Genomic DNA, 13,338 nt, shown 5'->3' on the forward strand with positions numbered 1-13,338 from the left:
TTCTGAGTGATGCTGTTGTTCCTTCCCATCAAACTTATCCCCAATTACGCTATGGTTCCAAGAACTCTGAAGGCCTAGGTGCTGACGTGTGGAACCAACAGGTAAGGCCGTGCGGGTAAGCAGTGAGCCCGAGCAAGCATTGTGAACCTGCTGTCATCCATGATACCAAGGTCACTATAGTTTGCTAAAATATACTTTAAAAAATCACCTTTCTGTATTTCCAGAGTTAAGATCTTAGGTTTTGATGAGATTTTATTTGAAATAAACATGAAAACAATAAATTATGAAGAAAAAAATAACATGTTTATCCCATGTTACTTGTGGTCTTTGTTGAGCTATTTTTGTGGGACAGACAGACAGACAGACACACACACACACACACACACACACACACACACACCACACCACACCACACCACACCACACATGTCACATTTGTTATCACACAGAGAAAAACCGAACAGTCTTTTTATGCACATGGCAGAGAATTGTGAGAATTGTTCCCTCAGAGACCACATGAAGTTCACATCAGAAACAAGGGAAAAAAATCGTTACAAAGTAACAGAGTGTTAACTTTGTTGATGTAGCTCCAAACGCTCATCCTGGGTATCCAAAATGAAAACAGCAATATTATGTTGCCCTCTGCTGTCTATTTCTGTCATTATTTTCTCAACGTTTTTAAAAAAGTATTTTAACTATAAAAGTCACATGTTCATAGTATTAATTTTCAGAAATATGTGAGAATATAGATGAGAAAATAAAAGTAGCCTTAACCTTTTTGAAAACAGTGTTCATTTACACTTGAGATGAATTTCAGAAGAAGTGAAGCTGAAGAAATGAGTGTATTACAGACAAGTATCTCCCCAAGAACTGTTTGCTCTTTTCTCTCAAATTAAAAGTACATCAGAAGACTACGCTTATTTAAGCACTTTCTGATATGGTACACATTACATTTCTGGTTAATAAAATTTTGAGAAATCTGGGCCTGGGAAGATGGAATTCGGGTTCTCAGCACCCACATGAAAGCAGGCGATAGCAGCCTGCCTGTAACCCCAGCAGCTGGGAGGTTCAGCTGGCATCTCTTGGGCAGGCTGGCTAGCTGGACTAGCAGAATGGTTAGCACGAACTGGGGTTCAGCATGAGACCATCTCAATAAAGTGCAGAGCGGCCGAGGAAGATACTCCTCTACCTCTGGCCTCATACCTACGAACATGTGCACACACGTGTGAAAAAAGACACACACAGACATTTGCATGCACACAGACCCGTATAGACACATTAAAAAATAAAAGCAAAAGTTAAAAGGATGAGAAAAGATGTGTCATGTGAATGGTAAGGTCAAGAATGCCTGTATGGTCTCACTAATAACAGTTGCTGATAAAAAGGGTTTTAATTTTTCAAGTGCTTTTCTATGTGAATTGAGAAGACCACACAGTTTCTCCCTTTTCATTCTGCTCATGTGGTATGTTACACTGATTAATTTTCATGTGTTGAGTTATCCTTGCACTTCAGGAGTAATTCCCATTTGGTTACAGTGCATAATTCTTTCAATAGCTGCTGCATTTGATATGGTAGTCTTTTGTTAAGTTTTCTATTAATGTAGGCTGCAGAGATGGTTCAGCCACTAAAGGCTAGGCCACAACCAAAATGCCAAGTTTCACATAAATGCCAATCACAATTGTTACTGATTGGTCTGTAGTTTTCTTCTAGTGAAGTGGTTCTCAACATGTGGGTCGCAACCCCTTTGGGTTGAATGACTCTTTCCTAGGAGTCATCTAAGACCATCCTGCATATCAGATGTTTACATTATGATTCATAACAGTAGCAAAATTACAGTTATGAAGCAGCAATGAAAATAATTTTATGGTTGGGGGGTCACCACAACATTAGGAACTGTACTAAAGGGTCACAGCATTAGGAAGGTTGAGAACCACTGCTCTAGTGTCTGGCAAGCATTGACATCAGCAATATTTACTTTACAGAATAATGTAAGATGTGTTCCTTCCTGTTTGCAGAGTTTAAGGGCTGTTGTTGACTCTTCCTCAAATGCTTATAATCATTGGGATAGCCATCAGATCTAAAATACCAACCTCTTTCCCAGCTAGAGGTCTGTTGGCATTTCTTAGTTCTTGATTCAGCATTGGTTTCCATTTACTTTCACATCCATCCTTTATATAAAAAAAATACTGTTCTCCTTCTCTACATGATACTATCCATTAATTTAAAAAGACTTTGTTGCTAGGCCATGGTGGCATATGCTTTTAATCTCAGCACTGGGGAGGCAGATGAAGGCGTGTCTCTGAGTTCAAGGCTTGCGTGGTCTACAGAGTGAGTTCCATGACAGGCAGGGCTACACAGAGAAACCCTGTCTTGGAAACAAAACAAAACAAAAAACAAAACAAAACAAAACAAAACAAACTGTCGCTGTAGTTATCCTGTTCCTGCCTGGCTCCCGTGGCCCTCAGACCCAAGAAAACACACAAAGACATATATTTATAAACTGTATGGCCTAATGGCTCAGGCTTCTTGCTAGCTGTTCTTATACCTTAAATTAACCCATTTCTATTAATCTATAATTTGCCATGTGGCTCGTGGTTTACTAGTATCTTAACATCTGCTTCTCATCAATGGCGGCTGGCAGTGTCTCCTGACTCAACCTTCTTCTACCCAGCATTCTCCTCTCTCCTTGTCCTGCCTACACTACCCTTCCTGCCTGGCTACTGGCCAGTCAACGTTTTATTTATCAATCAATCATAGCAACATATATTCACAGCATACAGGACACCCCACAGCGCCCAACCAAAACCAAAACCAAAACCCCAAACCAAAACAAATACACAAACAGGAAAAAACAAAAAACAAAAACAAAGCCGGGCAGTGGTGGCGCATGCCTTTAATCCCAGCACTTGGGAGGCAGAGGCAGGCAGATCTTTGTGAGTTCGAGGCCAGCCTGGTCTACAAAATGAGTTCCAGGAAAGGCGCAAAGCTACACAGAGAAACCCTGTCTCGAAAATAACCAAAACCAAAACCAAAACCAAGCAAGAACAAAAAAACCCCAAAAACCTAAAACGACTTTGTTTTCCTGATGAGCTGCAAGGTACTGAGGACAAAAAGCTTTGCTCATTGTATTAATCCCAGTTTTAAAATGTGTGTGTGCCACACTGTAGACTTTATACTCTTTCAGCAGGAAGTTTTATGTTAAAGATGACAATTACTCTCCAAGTTGATGTCTTTCTTCTCTGACCTTTATTTTTATAGCTAATTCTACCAAATGCCTCATTTTATTTATTTTGTATCACTGTAACTGTGCTAGTTGGGGTCACTTGTAAATAAATTCATTCGGCTCAGTTTGGGGGCTGGGAAGTCCACGTATGTACAGGCCTTCTTGCCTCACCACAGCATGGCAAAAGACACATAAAGAACAGGTGTGCAGCAGTCTGCCTTTTAAATGAGTAGCACCCCTCCATTGGTGAGGGTGGAGCCCACCTGCGTTAGGTCCCACCTCAACACACTGCTGCATTAAGATTCCCACTCACGAGTTGGGGGGAATACATGCAAACTGGAGCACTCCTTTTTTGTGCACTGGGAACTCTGCTCTATTTAGATAACTACATTCTTTTATGTTTGGAACTTAATGTTCTAAATATTTAGCTTTTAATTCACCTGGAATCAGCACATAAGCACCGAATCTTAAGTGCTTCTTTGAAAAACTCAAGACCCTTTCTTAAAACAAAAGAAATTGATTTAAGGCCAGTCTTCTCCCGATCTCTGCATCAGGTTCCTCAAATATATATTCTATCTATCTATCTATCTATCTATCTATCTATCTATCTATCTATCTATCATCTATCTATCTAATCTCTATCATCTGTCTATATCTCTCATCTCTATTATCTATCATCTCTCTCTCATCATCTGTCTGTCCGTCCGTCCACCCATCCACCTCTATCATATGTTGGTATGCATGTATGTATGTTTGCATGTATGTGTGTTTATGTGTATGTATGTGTGTATGTATGTATGTATGTACGTACGTACGTATGTATGTATGTATGTATGTATGCATGCATGCACACATCACAAAAATTTTAATTCTCTCAATTTCCCGCCAGCTCCGCCAGGCGCTACCAGTCTATCTCGCGATACTACCGGTCCTCACACAGGACAAACTTCCTCATCCTGGCGTGAGCGGCTCGCTCCCGTCAGCCAACGAAGTCCCCGTGTGCGGACGGGCGCGGGCGGGCGGCTGTGGTTCCGCTTCCCCCGGAGCGAGGCGGTCATGGCCGGGCCGCCGGGCCGAGAGGAGAGCCGAGACGGGCCGGCCGCCCTGGCGCTGGCCCAGGCTCGCTTCGCCAGGGGCGACTTCGCCGAGGCGCAGGCGCTCTACTCCGCCTTCATCGGGCAGTGCGCGAGTCGCGGGAGGTAAGTCTCGCGAGACGGGGATGGCGTCGGGGGGCGGGGATGGTGGTCGCCGTAGGGACGGACGCGGTCCTCCGAGTTCGGGGCCGCGCCGTCCTCTGGACCCCATCGAGGGCGGTGCGAAGGTTCGGATTCAGAAGCTGGGGATTCTTAAGAAGAAGACGACGACGTCCCCGGACACCGCGAGCTCCCTCTCTAGCGAGAATCCAGCCGCCGATGGCGCTTTTACGGGCCAATAAAGCTCGTTGTTGCTTGGATGTTGGGGTTGGAGGAGCTTATCAAGCTGCACCGCTGATCCCCGCTCTAAAGCCCACCCCGCTTTTAGGTCTTGAGCAAACGGGTCCGGGTTTCAAGTGAACGCATTTTGGAGCTGCCGAATTGAGCCAGATGCCTGTGATTGTCCGTCTACTAAGATTTTGACATCTAGGGGGTCTCGATTGGGTTCCCGTTCTCTGCCAGTTAAAGAATTAAAAGGCAGTAAAAAAAAAATCTCAAGCCAAGGGCAGGTAGCAGCAGTGAAAACCTCAACAACAGCTAATGAGTGAAATGACAGCTAACGACAGCATTATAACGAGGAAGGAAGGGTTTTCCAGGGGTGGGGAGACATGCAGCAGGCAGAGGGGAGGGGGATTTCAGGAACCCCCAAATCCAGTCTCCTGGAGGGTGTTAAGGGACTGAGGGTTGGTCAATTTGAACACAGGGTGGCTGAAGGATCCTCAACTTCGGCCTAAACATGTCCTGATCCAGCTTTGAACTTGTGTGGGGGGAAGAGCAGATCCATCAGCAGGGGGCCCAAAGCCCCACCAGGCCTCCTTTTTAGGCTGCCAGGTTTTTGTCTCAGGTCTGCAGGGTGAGGAAGAAGCCGGCCAGCTTGTCCTGGCTCCTGTCCTGATCCGTCTACCTGTCAGGGAAGTCTCAGCTCCCAGTCTCTCGGTACTGATTGTGAACTGGTCGTTAAATCTGGAGACTTGATCCAACTCAGAAAGGAGAACTTTTCTGTCTGCAGGTTCACACTTCCACTGTGAGCACTTGAAGCCTGGTTTTACTCTTTGTGGCGTTAGCAGGCTCGTTAACTTCTCAGTTGACGCCTGCGTATGTAGCATTAGTTACATTGCTGTGCTTGTGGATGGTGTGGAGCGAACACAGAGAAATTTCTCGACGCTTGTGTGACCTGCAACATCACCCTTCTCTCCCTTGGAAGTTTTGTTTTTGAGACATGGTTTCCCCATGCAGCCCTGGCTGTCCTGCAACTCCCTCGGCACACCAGGCTGGCCTTGAATTCAGAGATCCACCTGCCTCTGCCTCCCAAAGCCACTATGCCTGGCTCGTCCTGGAAGTTTTTTTTTTTTTTTTTTTTTTTTTATGGAATGCAAACTTGTCTTTTGTATGAGATCTAATACTGAAGGCTGCATTCCTACTTGTTTGTAAGACTCAAGTGGAATTAAGTCAGAGAGCCAAAATGGTTTTCTCATTTTAACACTACATTAACATGATAGTTAACAGAAATTTCTTTATTAAAAAATCCAGTGTTTTTGTTAGTGCTTTGAGAATTTCATACAGTGTATGTTGATAATCTTCACTCACTCCCCACCATTCATCTTAACTCCACTCAGCTCTCCTCTCACTTCTTCAGCTTTTTTTTTTTATTTTGGTAATCACCAAGTCCCATTTTGTGCTGCCCATTTTCTCCAGGAGTTAGGTTGACCTACCCGGGGCTATACCCTTAAAGAAAACTGCCCTCCTGCTCTCCCTCAGATTCCCTTAACTGTCTGTAGCTCCTCTGGGGTTGGGACTCTGAGCACTCCCCCCCCCCCCATTCAGTGCTGGAGTGTTAACTGGCTCGATCGTGTGCAGACAACCACAGCTGTCCTGAGTCACGAATGCAGTGGTCCCGCAGTGCCCAGAAACCGCTGTTTCACTGTTTCTCATCCCCAGGCTCTTCCAGGTTTTCTGACCTCTGTTCCCCATCCCCTGGGCCTTGGCGGTGGGAGAGGGGCGTTGATGTAGGCGGAGCCTTCCACTGACACTTTGTTAATAGAAATTTCTGCAGAGATGCTAAAATGATGTTCCCACTCCCCTCTCACCTCCCCACCACTCCCGATAAACAAAGCTAGCAAACACAGGAGACTCACTCCGATTCTCCCCTTGTTTAAGGCTCAAATGGGCTGGCCCAGGAAGTTTCAGAAACAATCAGCAGCAGGCGTGTGGACGCTACTTGGGCGTGTTAATCCCCCTCCTTTGCACATCTCAGCCCAAGAACCTCGGTCCACCACAGCAAGCCGATCTCCATCCTGTACAGGCTGGAAAAACCTGCCCGGCTGAGCTGTAAGAGTTCAGCATGCTCACGTTCTGGTCTCAGCGTCACTGTATCGCTTGCACCTTTCCCCTGGCCAGTTTCTCATCTGTCAAATGAGCCTTCAGTTTCCTTAGAGTTCAGAACTTGAAGTCTATCAGTTCAGCTTTTCCCCCTTAAATATATCTTTGGAAATTTAAACTTGTTTTTTAAAACATCGAGTGGCTGAATCATTTTGAAATGGTGCTTGCAACCCTTGATTGCTTTTCACTCGGATTTGTCATTTTTTTTTTTTCAAATATCCAAGGGCAGCTTTAGCCATAATTTCATTTTTCTAATATTTATCTTGTTCAAAGTTAGCAGATGCTAAAATTCCATACTCAGATTAGGTAACTTGGTTAAATGCAGTACTGAAAATACTATTGTGGGTTGCAGTGGGTAAAGGTCTTGCCATACAAGCCTAATGACCGGAGTTTAAACCCTGGATTGTATGTGAGGCTGGAAGGAGAGAACCACTCTTCAGAACTGTCCTCTGGCCCCCACAGACACATAGTGGCATGTGTCCTCCGACCATTCCCACATACAAAAAGAAATACTATCTTTAAAAAATATCAGTATTATAACAATGAAAGTCAATGTTCAGTATTAGCCCATTTCTCTCTTTTTTAAAAATAGACTTCTTATGAATCTGTATAGGTGTTTTGCCTACATATGTGTCTGTGTACCAAGTACATGCTATACCCACAGAGGCCAGGAGAGGTCGTTAGATTTTCTGGTACTGGAGTTCAGATGGTTGTGGACCGCCGTGTGAATGCTAGGAATCGAACCTGGGTCCTCTGGAAGAGCAACAAGTGCTTTTAACTGTTGAGACATCTCTCTAGCCCCTGCCCATGTCTTTAAGATTGCAAACAAAATGTCTACTTTCATGAAAAGTAGGATTTAGAACTTGCCTTAATGAAATCTAATATTCTATGATTATCTGAGGATAAGACTTGATAACAAAGCTTTGAAACCTCAAATGAATAAAGAAAATTTTACTGAGGTAGATTTTCTTTCTGAAGTCTGGGGTCAGCAGTTCAGCTAGTGTCATAACAGAGAGAAGACATGCATCTTTCTGTTCTTTGGCCTTTAATGGTGTTCTTAGTGGCCTTAAGAGGTGTCTTTGTGTCCATCTTACTCAGTCAGAGCTGACAAAACGAAAAAATGAAAATTTCTAAATTACAACAGTTTCTCCCCACCAGTACGAAGTTTAAACTGCAGGACCGTGTGGGTTTGGTGGTGCATGCTTTGATCCCAGCACTCGGGAGCCAGAGGCCAGCCAGCTCAACATAGTGAGTCCCAGGCAAAAAACAAAACAAAACAAAAAAACCCCAAAACAATCACCCACCCCACTCCCCACCATTCAATAAACTGCAAGGACCCCTGTGTGCAGCAGCAGTCACAGTCCCTGTCTGAGTTCTCAAGGATTAATGTCAAGAGAAACAGCAGATGGGCCAGCCCGGCAACTGAGTTCGATTCCTGGAGCCCAAGTAAAGGTGGAAAGAAAGTACTGAAGTCACGGAGTTTTTATTTACCTCCACGTGCCTGCTGTGGCATGTGCGCGCTCTCTCTCTCTCTCTCTCTCTCTCTCTCTCTCTCTCTCTCTCTCTCTTACATACATACACACACACACACACACACACACACACACACACACACACACACACAAATACATTTTACTTTTTTTTTTTTAAGAAAAAATAGGAGACTGCTGTTACCAATATTTTCTGAGGACTATGCTTTGTACCATCGGGTATAACAGAAGAGGACTTGAACATGTAGTTCTTCTGTTTAGTGCAAATTTGACAATCACTGGGGAAAAAGGAAGGAAGGAAGGAAGGAAGGAAGGAAGGAAGGAAGGAAGGAAGGAAGGAAGGAAGGAAAGAAGGAAGGAAAGACAGAAAGACAGAAATATCCCTGGCTTGGAGCAGTGAAGAGAATTTGTTGTTGGTAGTGGGGGAGGCTTTGACCTCCAGGCCGCTCCCAACTGCTGGTGTCTTGAACTCTCACAGGAAGGGCAGAACTGTGGAATATTCTGCCGATGGTTAACCACTGTTTAACCAGTGTTTCCTCACTTCAGATCTCATTGTTTGAATTAAAACAATGAGTGAATTAATTTTAGAGTGAATTAAAAGTGACTGTGACACTTTGGTGGCACACTGGTACCTGGGCGGGCTTTCCTTGACCAGGGGCTCTGAAGACTCTAAAATCCACGGACTTCAGATCCACGTTGTGCGGTAGCCCCACGAAAGTCTCCGATGGCCCTAAACAGAAATTGATTTCAGGTTCTCAAGCACATTTTGCTTCTTCCACTTGGCGTTTCAGCTCCCACACAGCGTGTTGGAGGCTACGGAGTCTGACAGTACCCCAAAGAGCGGGGCAGTAGAAGTGAGGGAGTTTAACAATGTGCTTTTAATGTGGACTTTCTGTTTAAAGCGAATGCAGCCCTGAGGATTTGGCGACCGCATATAACAACAGGGGGCAAACCAAGTACTTCAGTGTTGATTTTTATGAAGCCATGGATGACTACACGTCTGCTATAGAAATCATGCCCAACTTTGAAGTTCCGTATTACAACAGAGGCTTGATCCGATACAGGCTGGGTAAGGTTTTGTTTTTCTCTAGTGTTTTTGCTTTTCTCGTGGAATGTATTCTGTTGCTTCAGAGTGATCAACTGTTGTGAAGGAATCAAGTTTGACAGTTAGGTGAAATTTAGGTTTAAAAGGCATTTCCTAGGCATGCCCTGAGAATGGGACGGACGCAGGAGCAAGGGTGACCCCATTACTCTGTCCTCTCGATGAGGGTAGTACTGACTGGCGCCTGTGACACTTTCTAGTTGAAAAGGCAGGGGACAGTCGAAAGTGAAGTTTTTAGAAGCCTGGATTAAAGAGGCTTTGGATACTGTTTCCCATTGAAAATAAAAAGAAAAAAAAATCTATTTCTCAGTTTCACTGCAGCTTTGTAAAGTGGTTGATACAGTGTTGTTGAAATTTACATGCTCCCCACCTATTAAATCGGATACAAAGCATCACTAATTTTCTTTGTTTTTTGTGTTTTGTGTTGTTGGAGATTGAACCCAGGGCCTCATGTTTGGTAGATAAGTGCTAATGTTGCTGAACATCATTCCCTGTCCTCCATCACTGATTTTAGAGGCGGTTGCTCCATAAGGGCACACATTATTTTGACAGACCATCTTAGATCACTGAGAGAGGCAGCTTCCTTTTAGAGGCATTTTTGAAAGCTCGTAAATGTGAAACTGTGTATATCCAAACTTCACAGTGCGGTTGTGAAAATACTCAACTTTTTTTTTTTTCTTCTTTTCTTTTCATCTCTGGGACTCTGCTATAGGGTATTTTGATGAAGCTTTGGAAGACTTCAAGAAGGCATTAGACCTAAATCCTGGATTTCAAGATGCTGTTTTGAGCTTAAAACAGACCATTTTAGACAAAGAAGAAAAACAAAGAAGAAATGCTGAGAAAAGTTACTGAAACTTAAGTTCTTGAAATTTTAACTCAGGGTCCTTAAACCTATGTCTGATTAGCTCTAAGATACACACGGAACTATTTTGATTATGTGAGAGACTGCATTTTAGAAGTGAAAGTAAAATAATATGTTGAATCAAAGTTACTCATTTCAAGAGAGACCATGTTGGATAGATCTTTTAATAGAGTAGATAATATCAATGTACATTATTATAACAAAATATTTAAATTGGTATGTATGATTTTTAGTAAAGGTTTTATTTTTACTACATATTTTTATTCCTGAATTTTAATTTTTCCCCCCACCCATAGAAAGGTTGCTGGTAAAATACAATCCAGACATAAACTCCCCCACATATGTTCACCAGTGAACATATCACATTTGCTTTTTCTGTATTCTTAAAACCAAAACCTTCCACTTCAAAGTCTGAGGCAGGAGGATTGCTGTGAGTTCGATGCCAGCCTAGGCTATAGAGACCCTCAAACAAAACCCAACAAAATGAGACAAAACCCAGATGGATTTTTTTGCTGACCCACTTGAGAATAAAATACTGATGTCACAGTACTTCACCCATAAACAGGTTCCTCCTGCATCTTCCTAAATACAGTTCTCCACAGCCACATGCCACTGTAACACCTAGTAAAAACAATACTATAATATGCTCCATATCCAGGCCATGTTCACATTTCCCCTGTGACTTTGGATAATTGCGTCATGTTCTCATGTCTCAGTATCTGAGTCTTTTCCTCTGGGGTCGTCCCCTCCTCATTTTCTCCCCACAGCTCTTTGAGAACTCACTTTTCATTTGGTAATTGACTGAGAGACAGGACTCCTGGGCTTAAAAATATGTGCCCATCTTATGGGAGAGCAGTGGGAAACATTTCATCTTACACTTGATGTTTGTCTAGAAATCATTAGAGAGATGGGCTAGGGCTTGAGGATTGAAAACAGCTTCTGTCTCCATGTCTATGATGATGATGATGGACACTATCAGTAGTTCTCAAAGACTGCTCAAACTCTTTATGAAATGGTGTGGGGTAGAGAGGGAGCTGGCCAAGTAAAAACACATATTAATGCAAAGCTTAAAAATTCTGTTTTGGGTTCTGCCGACAACCATCAGGGCTCTCACGAACTGGGAAGAACTCGGAGGAAGCAAGCCAAAGCCAGCGCGTCCCATCAACAATTTTGTTTTTATTGTTGTGGTTTGGCATCCCGAGATACAGACCCTCAACTCTGAGGTCTCCCAAACTGGTTTTATTGCTGCTGTGGGAACGCTGTTCTGGATGGAAATTGCCCCCACGGGAGAGAGACGAAGCACATTTGCCTGGCATCCGGAGCCCTCGCTGCAGAACTCCCGTGACTTTGGATGCCATGACTATCACACCCTTAACTTTATTTATTTATCTTTTCTTTCTTTCTTTCTTTCTTTCTTTCTTTCTTTCTTTCTTTCTTTCTTTCTTTCTTTCTTTCTTTCTTTCTTTCTTTTCTTTTTGAAGTGATCTCATGAAGCAGAGAAAGTAATTGCCCTGTTGGTAATTTGGAAATAATATCTGGCAAAATTTATGGAGCATTTGTGCTGCAGGTGAATGCCTATGAAGAGGAAATCAGGTTCGATGGCCAGAAATGAAAAGCTGCTCCATTTTCTTAATTGCTCACGTCTTCCAAATGATCTATCTCTGTTGGGAAGGGCATTACAAGAATTTATAATGTTGCATGAAAACAGAAAGCTCCCTTAAAAAAAAAAAGCCCATTTGTAAGAAAACAAAAAACAACAAAAAACAAAAGCCCACGCTGTCCTGACCTTGGGAGAGCTAAACACATTTCCACCCAGAGAATCAAGTAATACTTAAACAATTTTATTTTCTCTTGGCTCCTACTCTCTCTTTTCTACTCACAACTGGAGTCAGATGTAGTATGAAAAAGAAAACTTGTTAAAACATTTTCATTTGCTTTGCTAGATTTTATTACTCAAAGTTTCTACATTTCTCAGAAAAACAAAATCACTGACGCTTAGGATCAACCCTCGCCGACACGTAGTTTCCCTTGTCTTTTACTGGACATAACTAACTAGTACTAACTGTGTTCCATCTTCTCCAAAACTAGGCTTCTCACAGCCGGGGCCTGTTTTTCACTGGCTGACAGATACCTTGGGTATTTAAATGTTGTTTATCCTCATGACTGTTCCAATTGCCCCGCATCTCATAGCTGCTAGAAAAGTGCCCAAACTTAGTTACCCTGGCATCGCCCCTCTGCAAAAAACAAAACAAAACAAAACAAAACAAAACAAAACTTGCAGTTCATTATACAAATTGTTTCACAAAAGATAGTAAAGTGGCGTAAGTGCATTTAAATTGCTTTCTCGAGTTTAGAAAATTATTTGTAACACTGCTTGAGTTGTTTTTCTCTTCCAAGGTTGGAACTGAAGGAAGTCCCTGGACTGATTTGACAGCAGCAAACACCAGTGAGCAGGCTAGATTTCCTAGTCAGCCCTCCATCCTCAAGTGCGATCTGATTGCTTTTCCTGTGGCGTTCCTGGGTCCTCCGACACTCGCTGGCATCTCTACCCTACGGGGTTAGCAGTATGCCGTTTTGGAGGTCATAAATCTTTCAGTGAGCATGCTACATTTTATTCCTGCCACTCAGGGCAAACCAGTTCACTATTTATATTGCTTTGTAGAGCAGGCTGGCCTCAAACTCAGAGTTCTGCCTGCTTCTGTCTTCCAAATGCTGGGACTAAAGGTGTACACCACCTTTCCCCGCTTACTTACTTTCACAAATAGAAAAATAAATCAGTGACAACAAGTGTCTGTAACAGTGTAAACAGTCAGTTGGCAATAAACTTATAGAATCAATGTTTACTTTTTCCCTGAAGTATTATGAAACAGTTTTATTGGGATATAATTTACATATTCAACCAGTCCATTTGAAGTTATAGTTAGGAGGTTGTGAATACATTCAGAGTTTCAACACTAGTTTTTAGAAACCTATTTTCAGGCTTTGGGGTGGGGGTATCTCATGGTCTTGTCTTTGAAGAATACTTTGTCAATGCAGGAAAACACCTTTAGTTGAATTAAAGACTAACTACGAGCATGCTTCAGACAGCAC

The 13,338-nt window shown here is 42.9% G+C and overlaps 1 protein-coding gene across 1 annotated transcript; it reads left to right on the plus strand.

The window, feature by feature from the left end:
- The first annotated feature begins 4,162 nt into the window (after nucleotides 1–4,162).
- On the plus strand, nucleotides 4,163–10,503 carry Ttc32 (tetratricopeptide repeat domain 32). Its single transcript, XM_028867586.2, has 3 exons — nucleotides 4,163–4,421; nucleotides 9,187–9,353; nucleotides 10,099–10,503. The coding sequence occupies exons 1-3, from the start codon at nucleotides 4,279–4,281 to the stop codon at nucleotides 10,236–10,238; spliced, it is 450 nt and encodes a 149-aa protein (XP_028723419.1). The 5' UTR covers nucleotides 4,163–4,278; the 3' UTR covers nucleotides 10,239–10,503.
- The last annotated feature ends 2,835 nt before the right edge of the window (nucleotides 10,504–13,338 follow it).

This window comes from Peromyscus leucopus, chromosome 22, assembly GCF_004664715.2.
Source record: "Peromyscus leucopus breed LL Stock chromosome 22, UCI_PerLeu_2.1, whole genome shotgun sequence".
Taxonomy (NCBI): domain Eukaryota; kingdom Metazoa; phylum Chordata; class Mammalia; order Rodentia; family Cricetidae; genus Peromyscus; species Peromyscus leucopus.

What these genes read in the sequence shown, in the direction of transcription:
- Ttc32 (XM_028867586.2), top strand. Translation starts at nt 4,279, where the DNA reads ATGGCCGGGCCGCCGGGCCGAGAGGAGAGCCGAGACGGGCCGGCCGCC. An exon ending in CAGTGCGCGAGTCGCGGGAG is followed by an intron (nt 4,422 to 9,186) that starts GTAAGTCTCGCG and finishes TTCTGTTTAAAG; the next exon opens with CGAATGCAGCCCTGAGGATT. An exon ending in CTTGATCCGATACAGGCTGG is followed by an intron (nt 9,354 to 10,098) that starts GTAAGGTTTTGT and finishes ACTCTGCTATAG; the next exon opens with GGTATTTTGATGAAGCTTTG.